Source organism: Megalops cyprinoides, chromosome 17, assembly GCF_013368585.1.
Source record: "Megalops cyprinoides isolate fMegCyp1 chromosome 17, fMegCyp1.pri, whole genome shotgun sequence".
In the NCBI taxonomy this organism is placed as follows: Eukaryota; Metazoa; Chordata; class Actinopteri; order Elopiformes; family Megalopidae; genus Megalops; species Megalops cyprinoides.
Window position 1 is genome coordinate 8,929,525 of NC_050599.1, and position 14,728 is coordinate 8,944,252.

The 14,728-nt window shown below is 47.6% G+C and overlaps 1 protein-coding gene across 2 annotated transcripts in view; it reads right to left on the bottom strand.

The window, feature by feature from the left end:
* Positions 1-131: 131 nt before the first annotated feature.
* The window catches only part of gareml (GRB2 associated, regulator of MAPK1-like), a 36,296-nt gene continuing 21,699 nt past the window's right edge, over positions 132-14,728 (bottom strand). For both annotated transcript variants that reach the window (XM_036550313.1, XM_036550312.1), the window contains exons 3-6: positions 12,144-12,274; positions 9,169-10,359; positions 4,386-4,573; positions 132-2,961 (exon numbers count right to left, since the gene is read on the bottom strand). In XM_036550313.1, coding sequence (XP_036406206.1) covers positions 1,914-2,961; positions 4,386-4,573; positions 9,169-10,359; positions 12,144-12,274 — 2,558 coding nt within the window. In that variant the 3' untranslated portion in view covers positions 132-1,913. The remainder of the gene's footprint in view (positions 2,962-4,385; positions 4,574-9,168; positions 10,360-12,143; positions 12,275-14,728) is intronic.

Here is a 14,728-nt window from a genome sequence, read left to right on the forward strand (position 1 = left end):
TTTTTACTAATCCATAAGGATTAAAATCATACAAGAAATAAAATTTCAGTACAATTGAAATAACGCTACCATTGTTAAATATTATTCAATAACAATAATGTTCTACAGAGGGGGGGAATTGGGGGGGGGGGGGGGGGTTGATCCATAAATATACATACAAACTTTTGGGCACACAAAGATGTTAAACCCAGCCATTAAACTGTAATTTACCGCCATCTGACAAATAGCACACTATACATGTTCAGACAGCAGTGATTAGTAAACTCAAATTACAGTCTTTTAATACAATGTACTTAATTACAGGCATGTTCTGAACGATGTAGAAAAGACAACTTGCTTCCCTTTAAAAGTTCTACTCTAACAAGTTAAATTTCCTCCGATTTATAAACAAAACTGGGTACGCACACGATTAACACCAAATTCGGTGATGCAGTGATTCTAGCATCTGTACCTGAAGCTATTTTACGCAGTAACACAAGTGTTCGTTTCAGCTGTAATTGTTTTGGAGGGGCTGTGTGAACGCAGACAAAACAATCTGTTGTTTTTCAGGAAGTGTGATAAGAGCGTGTGTGAGGGGGTGGGTTGAAGCACAACGCAAAGCTTTCCAACCGCACAATGAGCTCAAGGATACCCACAATGTAAATTTTATGATCTTGTGATCGCCCCAGATCTCAAACAATTCCTTCCAGCTTGGAACACAAGCAATAATAATAAAAAAAAAAAATGTACCGCGTGATCAAGGCCTTCCAGAATACTGCAGGTATGGAACATATAAGAAAATGACATGAACATCTCAAAAACAGCACACAAAAAAAAACATTGCGTCACAACAAAATCCTGTAGGAAAGTCCTGAATCACTGCACCTTGTCAAACCCCTGTGTGTTTGTGTCTGAGCATTTATAGAAGTCAGGAAAATGAGGAACAGTGAATCTAGTCCTTGTTCAAAGCGGACTTCTTTTGAGGTCCCGTTACGTGCGGCTTTGATTTGCATTTGTCTGAGCTACAGCTGTGACATGTTGGTCACGTAGGCTCAGGAGATGCCGGCAGGAACAGCGGGGTCATTCATTTCACTCCCGTGACCCTCGGCGGCCAGCTCTCCCTGCGGCCTTCACCGAGACGTGAATCAGAACTCTAACCCACGGTCCTGCCAATGTTGCGTTTAGACCGGACACACAGCTTTGATACAGAAATGACGCAAATGAGCGTTGTGCTTTTTTTTTTTTTTTTAGACACCCGGTGAAATCAATGGAAGTGTGTTTTGACGTAACCCACTGCTGATGCAAGAGGATGTGTGTCAGTTATATTTGTTTTATCTTGGGAACCGTTTCTTCAGCATGTGCATTTTCCACAAGTAATGAATTACCACAAGGCACATTTAGAATGATTCACAGAGTTCAGGCACATAGTTATGACATCAGAGGCCTGGTCTAAAACATACAGTACCATACTTTTCAATGTATTAAACCTTTTTTTCCTCTTTTTTTAATGTGCATTTGAGATGTAGGTTATGGTCCCTATATAAAAGTTCTGACTGCCTGAATAGAGCTGGACCAGTGATATTTTATTGACTTAACTCACATTGTGTCGAATTCTCCATGATGCACGTAGCCTAAGCAAGAACCAACAGAGCGAGATGAGAAAAGACTCCACAGGGCCCACGATGTGGCACCTTTCCAAAACTGTGCATGACATCAACAGAAAACAGCAGTACAGTGACATCTCTGCGACTCATCAGTGCAAATATCCAAACCCCAGAAACGTGTGTCGTCCAGATCTGACCACAGTCGCGCTGGAGTAGAACTGTAGCCCCTTCCCTGTGGAACTATGCCAGCCGGTCCCGTGCCACCATGGTTCTCCACCCTCCACCCTCCTTAGCCTTCAGGAAAGCCCAGAGCCGAAGCCCGATGCAGAATCAGATTTTGGGCCTCCAGCCCTTGATGAACTGCATGATTTTCTTGACCTGCAGCTTGGTCAGCTTGAAGTCGTCGGAGAGGATCTCCTCGGTCAGCTGCACAAAGATGCTGCCGTCGATGCGCTCGCGCACAAAGAAGGCCACCACGTCCTCGGACAAGCCGATGAAGCGCAGGCACCGGGACACCTCCTCCACCGACAGCGTGGACAGGTCTGAGGGCGGGTGCCACGCCGAGCCGTCCCCGTTGGCCCGCTGGGCCGCGCCGGGCCCGTCGGCGGAGGAGGAAGCAGACGACGAGCTCTCCGAGCTGCTCCTGGTGGACACGGGGGGGACCTCGATGACCCCCTGCGTGAGGTAAACCCGGGTGACGCCCCCCTCGGCCCCCCGGACGATGGCGGGGGAGAGCGGCGCCGTGCTCCTGATGATGATGTTGTCCGCCTCAAAGCCCTTGGCTGGCCGGGGAGGGGGCGGGGGCACGGGCGTGGGACCCAAACTCCCTTCCCCGCTTTTGAGTGCCTGTTCGTGCTGGCAGCCGGCCGGGTCCTGTCCGAACCTGCCCTCCCCCGCGCTGAGGGCGGAGGTGTCGGGGGAGAGGCTGCGGCCGCTGCCGGGGTCAAAGGGCTCGAAAGCATCCGACACCAGAGAGGGCGACCGCTGCCGCTCCCCTGTCTCCAGCCACTCGGCAGGTGACGAGGACGGGCTTCGTGAGTATCCCGGGTTGGCGAAAGGATTCAGGGCCCCGAAGGGAGCAAAGCGCTTCTGGGAGGGCGGGGGCTTCAGTCTGGGACAGCTGTAATAGCTCTTGTGAGCGGAGTCAGTGCTGAGAAGGGGCGTGGACCGCCCGCTGGCCACGCTGGGCATGCTCTCTGCGTAGGCCCACGGGTCGGACCAGGAGGCCTGCGCCGGCTGTACTCCAGGGGTCCCGTTGCTGCCAGTGAGCGTGCGGGTGGAGGAGTCCGCTGCCTTGCAGTCTCCCCAAGTGCAGGGGTAGCAGTACAGGGAATAGGAGTCCGGAGAGGGAGAACAGCTACCGCTGCGAGTCCCAGAGCTGGAAAAAGAGAATTTGAGATTTGTACTGTATTAATTATTCATATAACCAAGAAAAACATTTCAAATCTTCACCTACAACTTCTCTCCCAGTGGTTAGGTTAGATTTTTGAGATGAATTTTAAATTTTATATAAAAGTCTAATATTTTACGTCTACTGTTATTACAACATGTTAGGAGAGCACATTCCAAAGGTAGACCACTGGCCAGGGAACCAAAATCCAGCAAAACAGGCAACAGCCAGGTGGGTTTCTGGATAGCTACTTCACCCTGATTGTTCTATCTGTGTTTTTAGTTTGTGTTTTTGTTTACCCACTAGGGGACCAGCTATGTTATATTCCCCCTTACATCCGTTTGCGTTTCCAAACCTACGTAAGTGGGTATTTCGGAACACCGAAGCCAAGGAAGACGCATGCATTAATTAGGACTAAGATCACGGCAATTTGGGACACACAACGAGGCTACATAACAGCTAAATGATTCAATTGGAAATCAAACTAAATGGGCGCAGTGTGGATTAGAATGCACGGCAGGCACTGCCACGGCTTCCTGTAATGCAAAGGGAAATAATTCATTTACAGCACTGATGCACCCGAGAGTTAGGCAGTTAAAACAGTTTAGTTTGTAACGAGGATCATTTGGAAATGGGACACGGCTGAAAGGAGCCCTTTGTGGGGATCCCGAGAAACACTTCAAAAGGACCAAACAGAATTCGTCAAGGCCCGCTGGTGCCGTTTCCATGCCACATGTCACAAGATGTCCGTTTGCAATCTGACATTATTGCAGCTGAGAGATTTAATTTACTTATGGGAAAAGGCAAGCCCTGCAAGGCACGCTATACCGGTTCACCTATACCATGAAAATCTCATTAAAAAATATATACTTTCATATTTAAGAGATCGGAATACAGATAACTTAACTCTGAAGTGTGTTCTAAGTACATACTTGAGGACAAACCCGATCCTGCAAACAATATTACTGCAGCCACATCAGAGCTAACAGACAGAGTGAAGTAATCAAGTCAATTGATTTTCATTTAAAGTGGGGCCCATCAACATTTGGCACATTGTCCATTGCATGGTACTGATGACCATGACAAGAGATGCATGATTATTATTGGCTATGATTCTGAGAGTGATGCACGGGCATAATCAGAGACAGGAAAAAGATCTGAATCTGGACACCGTGGGCGTGGAGGCGGGATTTTGGTGTTTCCATGGTAATATGGAAGACAAGAGATCTTGAGATCGGAAGGTCCTCATGCCTTATGCAGTAATTAATAAATAAACTCTCCACAATCCAGTAATCAGATTAATTAGAGACCCCAATAACATAAGCATGTTTTAGCTGGTCAGATCACTGGCAGAAAACAGTTTCCTGCCACTTGCAGTGAATGAAAGGCAGCGAATGGCTAGGCCCACTCACACGTCCTGCAGTCCGGAGGAGTAGTACGAGAGGCTGGGACTGGGACAGTGGGAGGCCTGGCCTTGGGTCTGCTGCTGGGGCGGGGCCTTGGGGAAACGGGGCGGGACCGGGGGACTGGGGGCGGGGCCTCCTTTCGTTCCTCTCGGGGGCACAGGGGGAGCGTTGAGGAAGCGGCACTCCTCCTTCACCTGGATCCGCCAACAAGGAGAGAGTGAGAGAAACGCATACATTCATACACACGCACAGACACACACACATACATACACACGCACATTCACGCATTACACACACGCACGCGCACACACACACACACATTCATGCATTACGCACACACATGCGCACACACACACCTACAGTCCCCAGCCTCCTGCGCGCACACCCCCCCCCCCCCCCCCCCCGTTTTTACAGCATCCTGCATATTTTGTGCAGGTAGCCCTATCTTCACAGTATGTGCTTGGCTGTTATCGTGTATAGGACAGTGAATGGAACCAGATCAGTGAATCTGCACATATTCTGCACAGTACCTGAAAGACGGAAACAACCTGGGCACTGTTATGTACTTATAGGCAAAGATGTTAACAAGCAATAAAGAAAGGTATGCTGTGTAATTCCTACTATACCCAATACAGATACTGTTCACACTTGTTTAAAAAAATAAGTTTTTTTTAACTCAAATTGAATTGGCTTTAAGATGGTTTGCGTCATCAATTTTGCCATCAAACTGTGCTCCAACAGAGTGAAGCACAAAATTTATCACTCACAAATGTAGCACTTTTGCAAAAAGGCCTTGGTGCCCAATGCAAGACACACACGCTAAAATGTACACTCTGACTTGAATTACAGACACAAGGAAACACTGGCAAACCCGAAAGCTGAAACAAATGACCTTTACATAGTAAACACACACTGTGGAGTGTTATGATGACATAAATCAGGGTTGTGTGTCCGGGGAGATCGTCTTTTGTCCTTCCCACAAAGGGCCACGCATACCAGCCCGGTCACCTGGATACTTCTATACACCATGGAAGACGACATGAGTATACCCAAGTGTGAGAATCTGTAACAGCTCACCAAAAGCAACAGCACTTTGGTGAGTGACTCAAATAACAATCTTTTCCCCACACTTCTTGAGGGAGAAAAAAAAAAAAACAGACTGTAGTGTGAGCTCCCTATGGGAAATTTATCCAGAAGTTATGAATGCAAGACCGCACACATGCACCTGCTCTTCACCCTTCCAGACCACTAAAGTAAGAGAGCTGAGGGTTGGGGCTTCATTGTAAGTCTGCTCTGTGCTGGTGCACAGCATTAAAGAAATGGGCTGGGGGGAGGTGTACCTGCATGTCTGTCTAATGAATGCTACGTATCAGGAGAAGCTCCAGCCCAGCTCACTAAAGACCACAAAACATCTTGATGTTTGCAATCGGTATTATTAAATTTAGCATGAATATGGCCTTACATTTCCTGACTAGATCTACTAAATAAGGGTACTGAAAGCACAAAGCACTGCGTAACAATCTCAATGACAGCCTTTCCAGTAGACATTCTGGATGCCCTTACTGTAACCTGTGTTTAAAATTTCTTCTACTACTTTTTTAAATCAACATTTGTTCCCGGCTCACTGGGTATTCTGTGTGAGCGACTGCTCTGTAAAAAGGGAGGTTTGTTTATATCTATAGAAACCACGCCACTAAAATGCCTCAACCCAGTTGCAATCAGAAAACAAATAGCCTCTAGTTGTTCATAGATGGATGTCACGCTGGGATTTAATGACTTCCTCTGGTAATTTTTTTTAAAAGGCTTTACATTGTTCTGTTGTGCCCCCACTTCCACAGCAAAAATTGGATTGAATCTTAATTCCTTTCAGAATCTTCCCTTCACACGTGTGCAAGGGCTCTGAAAGGCAGCAAGCCAATCTTCATCCCAGGTCATTAAAAACGCTCTCAGCGCATTCAGTGAAAGGACTGGATTTCCGACGGGCGCACACGGACCGGCACAAAGGGCAACAAATAGCAGGATTATTGCGCTGGTTTTTATTATGGCTTCTGGCATATCATGATTGATGGAACACCTAATTTGGCGGCAGTCCAGCTGCCTCTGAGGCCTCTTTTTGCCACTGTCAATTTAACATATTAATACGACCGAATCCCGGACCCCTTACCAAATTTGGCCCGACGGGGGGGGGCCAGGCAACGGAAAAGCAACAGACTCGCAGGGAGTTCACGGGAGGAAAGATATGCTGATGTTCCATTTCCGCCCGCTCGGGAGACGACTTCGAAAAAACGGCCTATACCGCATGAATAATTTATGGGGCCTTAAAGCACTGGGCATGGTGTCAGAGCGCCTGGACGCTGGCTCCATCACACTTCCTGTTTTCTCTCCATCTGATCATTAACATGGCTACCCTGCACCGCATGGAATGAAATTATCTCTGGAATCCCCACCACTCCGATCAGACTTCCTCCCAGTTGGACGGCAGCTCGTATAATAGACTCCATATAGTACCACAGAGATTAAGCAGTTGAGCCTGCAACTAGAGGGTTCCAGGTTTGATTCCCAGGTGAATTGAGGCTGTAACCCTGGGCAAGATTCTTGAACTGAATTGCATCAGTAAATATCCAGCTGTACAAATGAAGTATACCTGAAATTTCAGCTCTGAAAGTCTCCCTGGATAAGAGCATCTGTCAATCAAATTAATATACTATTCTGGCTATATTATTATTAGGGATGTCAAGTGATTAAAAAATTAATCTAATTAATTGCATGCTTTATGATTAATTAATTTAAATTAATTGCATATATCAATATTTGCCGTGAGAAGCATTTTATGTTCAAATTGTGCTTTAGTTAGTTCCGACCAAGTAATTTGATTGGGGTCAAGGGTATCATAGAGTGCGATTAATCTGCGTTAATTTTTAGACACATTATTTTTTCTATAATTGATTAACCAAAATTAACCTTATTTTGACAACCCTACTTATTAAACAAAATCTAAACCTACAGTCTAACACAGAGTAGGCTAAACAGAATAATCAGAACAGGCCGTGGCTGGCCAAACTCAGAACTTTTTTGGGAACAGCTGACAGCACATTCTAAATATCTACCAGAAACTTCCTACTCAGTTATCTTGATGTCACACCAAGGGGAGGGGCATGCATATCATGTGACCTGACAAATGTCATGTGACCTCTTGTGTTTATATGAACCCCTAACAGTTCACTCAAAATGACAAATACTTATACTGCCATTGAAATTAGTGAAATCATGGTCCAAATCACACAGTAACACCTTTTCTTCTTCCAGTACACATGGCCATGGTTTCACAGCCAGTCTCACCCTTTGTAAATGAAACCAGTCTTTATCAAACTTTCAAACTCAGTATGCTTGAGTTATGTGGTGTGCCTTCAGAAAATATAATGTATGCCTAAATGCATTAGGCAATAACAAATTACTACAATGAACATTCCTCAGCTAGATCTCAACCCACTGAAAGAATAACGTGTAAATATAAACAATACGCTGTCATGACCTCAACACAATTTTGGATATAAACTTCTGTGATAAAGTATTATATTTTAAATACATAAATACATAATCTGACTACAGCAATTCAGAGACACTTTCTCCAAGGGCACAACAACATTGCCGAGACTTGAATATGCAACCTTCTGGTCCAAATGCCTTAGAAACTGCCTGACCTGGAATAGATCCCCTAATGCAACAGACCATATGGAATTCAGTGTCAGCGCATGTGTCCTTCCCTAAGACAAGAGGCTGTGGGGTCACAGGGGGGAGGAAGTGGCAGGATGCAGGAGTGAGTAGGAGCTCTTGGAAACAAGGCTGGATAATAACAGGCCACAGAGGCAGGGGCGGCCTGCTGCCAAGCTCGCCCCAAAACATGGCACTGACAAATTACAGAGGAGAGAGCAGGGGCTTTGTGAGGAAGTCAGCAAAGGGTGCAATTCCAGGCTCCGCGAGACGCGAAAAGGCCTGTTCTCTATCATCGGCCAACTCCTCTGCAGATTTCAACAGAGGGAGCTTCAGCCACCAGATCCTCCTCACAGCAAACTGACACCGAACTGAATCTACACACATCAGCAAACTACAGGAAAATACATACTGCCATCTGTGCCCGGCGCAATTCTATTCTGGACCTTTAAAGTAACGGTTGTCATATGCAATTTGTTTGCCTGCTCGCGTTTCAGATCTTTCAAGTTCAAGGGTTTCTCCTCCTGGGACTTTGTGAAGTACAGTGCTGCGCTATACTGTACTCTGGGGGGTATCGCTGCAGTGTGAGTCATCACACCTGAGATTTGAACCCGTGACCCCTCTGTATGGACCTGCTGAGGTCCGGAGGGGAGGTGGAGGGTGGGGGGTGTTTGTGAGTGTGTGCATTCATGCACAATGTATGTGCATGCATGTGACTCAGAGCCCTGTTCCCGTAAATCCGTAATCAGTGACTGGAATTTAAAAGCAGCGGCGTATCAATTATTCAGTCAGGTCTTGGAGTTTGTCTCTTAGTGCTTTACAACCCAGGTTGTGTCTAATAAAAGCCGTCTTCTGTGTCCTTCTAATAATGTACCACACACTGAGGGCAGAGATCCGGGGGGCCTCTTCGCAGAGTGTTTGGCTGTCGTTAATTAGCAAGAGAAGCCTGCGGTTTGAGGGGACCCCTGAGAGCACTGACCCAAGTGGGTCAGGTTGAACGTGTGAGGAGGGTAAAAATCCACATCAATTAAGCAGAGCCTGAAAGAGAGGCACTGTAGCTGGACAGGTGGGTACTTACAGCTTCTGATTTGGGCGGTACAGGGGGCGGGGTCGGCACTCTGCCCGCGTCCAGCTGCACCACGGAGATGTGGGTGGGGCCCATGGATCCCTCCAACGAGGAAGTGGAGGAGTGGAAGGAGATGAGGTTTTGCTCGCCTTTCCCGCCGGCCTCGGGTGGGGCGGGGGTCCCGCCAGCCTCGCCGTAACTCCCTGGCGTCTGATTGGCCCACAGCTCCTCGTAGGGGATCTCGGGCTGCTCGCCGCTGCGGAACTCGTTCTCCACCCAGTCGGGCGTCATGTACTCACGCTCCGGGTCGCCGCCCTCGCTGGGCGTGAGCAGCTCGTGCGGCAGGATCTGCTGCTCGCCCAGGGAGTCCCGGCAGCCCTGTGACACGGGCACGTCGCCGTTGGCGTGCAGCAGGGCGCCGCTGTACACGCACAACGACAGCCGCTGGAAGGACTGCGCCACCTCGTCGCGGGCGTAGCCCAGCGAGTTGGAGGTGAAGCCCTGCAGGCAGAGGCGGATCCGCCGGGGGCTGGCGCACTCCTCCGCCAGGTCAGTCTTCACCTCGCGCACCGCCCGCGAGTAGTCGTCGGCGTTGAAGTGCTCCTGGCACAGCAGGGCGCACTCCAGCGCCACCTTCTCGAACCCGGGGTCGCCCCGGAGCAGGCCCTCGGGCAGGACGAAGCGGGGCATGTCCGTCAGCAGCAGGAAGTGGAAGGGCGTCACCTCCTCCTTCCGCAGGATGCAGCAGAGCACCACCGTCTTGGAGATGATGCTCACCAGCTTGTAGCGGTGGCCCTCACGGATGACGTGCAGGTCATAGGGGTTGCGGGGCGGCCGGCTGGGCACGGTGACGTTGACGGGCAGGCGGACCTTCTCGATGATGCTGCGGATGGTGTGCTCGCCCTCCTGCATCTGCAGCTCCAGCGGGCTGCGCGTGCTGAACTTGCCCTTGCACTGGAAGGGCAGACTGATGCTCTCGTTGGTGCGGTGGTTCATGCAGATCAGGCAGGGCATCTTGCCCTTCACCTGCCGGCTGAAGGTGCTGCCCTTGCCCAGCTTGCGCAGGATGGTGTTGAAGCGCGACTTCTCACGCACCGTCTTGGCGCACAGGATCTCCGCCTGGCCCATGAGCGTCAGCTCGTCGCCCGCCTGCAGGGTGAAGTTGTAGGCCTCGCTGTCCTCGCTGAACTCCCCCGACACCACCTGCGAACAGAGGCCCCGCGCGTCACGATGGAGGAAAACGTGCTTATGAATCATGTGAGCAAATGCTCACTCCCATACGACTCGTGTAATAACCAAGTAATCGTGCGCAGTGTTTAATTAAGCCTCGGCCTGATCAACATATGTCACTAGTACTTTATGTACCTCCAAGCCAATCCAAAGAAAATCTTTTTTCTCTTTAATCTTCACGGTTCAGTTCTGTTACATACTATGCCCATGATCAGAATATAATTAATGTAAATATTGCATGCTTTGATTTCTAACAGAACAGGCAATACTGTGTAAATGTCTATGGCATAAACCTTTCAAACCTTTCGTATTCATAGATGTTATGTGAAACAAGACGACATGCAGAGATGTTGACCAAACCCGCACATGAAAGCAATTACTGCTATCATTAAAATCACCACAAAAGAAATACCCAGGCAGAACAAGTCCGTTATCGCACCGATACAGAGCCTGTCCACCAACCCTACCCAGATGCAAGCCCCCCAGACGAGGTAAATATTTGTACAATACACGAGGAAGTGAGCGGTTATCTGAAGCACTTCCTGACAAACACTCCACACCCCTAATAAAGACGCTTCTCCTCTTCTAATGTCTGTTAGGAACATATTCAACCAGCAACAGAGATTAAGAAACAAAAAAAAGTAGTAAGAGCTTGTGATAACATGAAAAGTCCCTTTACTTTTACTTTCCCTATCACTAAAACCCCAACAAAAAAGCAGACTTGCTCAAAGTGGAGTTCAAAATGAATATTTCCAACCTCTCAGACCTACATTCTATGTTCAAAGGGAGGGGGTACTTGAACACAGGAGATTCCAATCTGTGGGAGAGGACCTAATTGTGTGCCTCTGTGGACATCCCTGGAGCCTCCATGTCTGGTGCACTATGCAGTACAGGGCAGCTAAAGAATTCCTCTCAGATATATAATTGGGAGTGACAATGGCCTTCAGTCTACAACGGCGGCCATTGTTGCAACAGAGGGTTTCGGCAAATCCTTTGGCGTTCCAAGTAACAGAACGATGTGGCGTCTGCTTTGTTGGTGTTGCGTCAGATTCCATTAGCGAGTGCTTGCATCAATTAGTTTAACTACAAGAGAGGCTGTCATATAGACCTCCCCCCCCAACTATGTAATCAGAGCTTATTTAAACATTTCATATTCATGCTCCAGCGAAGCAACTTCCCTGCTCCAGTACCTTGGCAAGGTACAGTATCAACTCTGGTGGGACTGTTACTACAGATTTTTCATACCCTTTAGCACTTATCCATGTATGTAACCAGCATACTGAAAGGTACGGCTGTAGACGTAAAGTTAACTTGTTTTTATGTAATATAGTCTTTAGCGAGTTAGGCAAGTATTTTAACTCAGTTCACTTTTTATACAGGGTATTGCTAAAGCCTGAATGTCAGACATAAAAATACAAACAAATATTGCTCTCATCAGAAAAGATCCACAATTTGTACACTGGAATCCATGTGATAGAGCTGCTATTTCCAGACAAAAACTTCCAGCAGTCCACTGACCAACTTGTTACACCCCCAACACTGCGCCACAGTAAGCTAATTGACGATTATGACCTGTGGTAGTTATTTTCCCCTTGCCTTGCCACAGGACTCTAGGTTTAACCTTAATGGTGGTCTGACCTTCAGCTGCGCCCACTGGCTTGTAGCATGGTATCATTAGAGGACAGGTCAGACGGCGTCTAAGACGGACCGCAGCTGAGTAAACCCGGAGCGGTGGTTGGCGCTTCCCCACCACTGACCTTCACGCTGAACGAGATGGCCTCCATCACAAACACCCGGTCGGGGAAGATTCCGGCGATCTCCTCCACGCTGGCGAAGTACTGCACCGGCTCCCTCACGTCGCGGTCCTGATCCAGCAGCTTAAACTTCCCTGGACGACGAAAGAGGCAGGACACAAAAAAACCATTGGTCAGAGGCATGGCGATCCCAACCCAGGCAACAAGGACATCTACTCTACTAAAAAAAGCACTCTACACTAGTTTATCACTTAACTCAGTATTTTACTGACTTCTTGTAGTACTTTTTGATAACTACTCTGAGCATTGTGATGCACTTATTTGGAAGTCGCTCTGGGTAAGAGCGTCTGCTAAATAACGTAATGTAATGTAATGTAAAAGGATGAGCCAAGCAGCCAGAGCCAGTGGCATGGGCCCACACAGGTGGATGCTGTCTGAGGTAAACCCATGAAAAGACTGGTGTATTTGCATGCTCTCATGTCTGAGCGCCATTTCTTAAACAGGAATTTATGAAACAGGGAAACTGAATAAAGAGCAGATGCACACCATGCCTGACCTCCAGCCTTTTAATGCACCAAAAGTATCGTCAGACACAGGAACGCTAGCAGTGGATTTTGCAAGAAAAATTAAGTAAGGTGTGTACCTTTGAAAACTACACAGCCGCATTTGAATAATTAATGTACAAGCACGGCAGGCACATCTACCTGACATTAAGAGTGGGAGGACATGAAAATGTTTGAAAATCGCCTTATATACAAAGCCAGAATCTCAGAAGCCTCTGGGTGCCCTGTTAATGAATGTTCAGTTGTCAAAAACAAAAAAAAAAAAAAAACCCAACAGAACACAAGTTGCCACAAAATACCAAAGCCACAGTCCACAGCAATAATTTCTGCCTAAAAAAAACCATCTCCGATTCTGAACAGAATGTGCAGAATGTGTCCCCTTCCGTGATAAGAGACGACTGGTTCGGAAGAACATTGAGTGCACTCTTTGTTTTTGAACACGTAAGGTCAGCGGAGAAACGAGTAGTCTGAGCCGTGCTGCACTCATGCCTCCTGCCTTTTGAAAACGTCCAAGGGGGTAGCTTCAAGACACTGGCTCAGGCTCGCGAGCTGAGCGTCACGTCTCGGTTATCCACCCCGACCAAGACCTCTGGCTCTGAACGGGCCCCTCTGTCCTGCACAGTAGCAAACCATCACCCCTCGAGGAGGGGCTCAAATGCCCCCTCTTTTAGTTCCACTCTACCATTCTTCTGCACCTCCATGGAAACAACCAGCAACAGCACAACAGGAAGCGCAGCCTTCCAAGAATCCCCGAAAATATATGGCCGGGCTGACCTAACCATGCCGAATGTCCATAAACATCGCACAGCGGACAATTTATGGGTTTGATGTACTGCGCTGTTGCCGTTTCTCAGTTAGTGCTGACGGTTAACGAGAAGTAATTGTTTTATATTGGAGTTGCTGGACTTGAGGACCCCTGTTTGAAGTCTTTGAGGTGGCTCCATGTTACCAGTTCCACTTGCTTATCGGTATTCTGCAGTCTTTTTTAAAGCTCTGTCACCCTGAATAAGGGCTGCTCTCAAATAAAATAAATAAAATGGTCATTTCATTTATGCAGAAACTACAAACAAAAATGTGACACAATGTAGGGGTACAATGTGGAGGTAAGCATGCGGTGAGGTAAACTCTCTAGGGCATTATGTAAGTACTGTACCTTAATGTTAGAAAAACACAAACAAGAATACAGAGACTAAGGAAAGGTGTTTATGTGAATCTTCTCCTGGCCTGCTCCACTTTTCAATGAACTTTCCCAAATTATGCAGGAACGCTAGCAGCCTACACACTTAACATCTGCCCTCTCGTGTCTCCTTCCATTTCTTCAGTGGACAGTGGAAAGAGAATATTTTGGAAGACTAATAATAGGAAATGAGGGTTTTTTTTTGTGAAACTCAGCCAGTCCATGTCTCTGATGCCATGACATGACTGTATCCTTGGCGCTGAGTCCTCCAACCAGGTCCAGCCTCTCTCTCTCTCTCTCTCTGACTCTACATGCCATCTCTCCTGTCCCAGCCAAGCTCACCCCAGCCAACATCTCTCTTTTCCCCAATCTCTCTTCTCCCCTCTCATTCTCTCCCTCAGCCTCTCTCTCCCTTTTTTTGGTGCTTCAATGGCAGGACAAACAAATGCAGCATTGCCAAAGCAATGACATGAACAATAATGTACACATGTAACAGGCAGTTACGAAATAATTAATCGATTCTTATGTTCAGTATACATATATGGCAAAAGTCAATACTGCTGTAGCACAGGGTACTCACTGTCTCAGGCTATGACATGAGGTCATATACTGAGGTGCTACTGCTACATTTTCTCTTTGTCAGCCTGCTTTTTGAAATTGAGGCTGTGATATTTTAAAGAATGTTTCCCTTGCTTGGGAATATTTATTGCATTTTAGAAGAGAGTGTCCTCTTTCTTCTACCCCCCCCCCCCCCCCCAACCACTCCCCAAGCCTCCTTCTTCTCCTCCCCACAACCTCTCTTCTCATCTCTCCCTCTCTCTTCTCCCCAGGTTCTCTCTGCTCCTCTC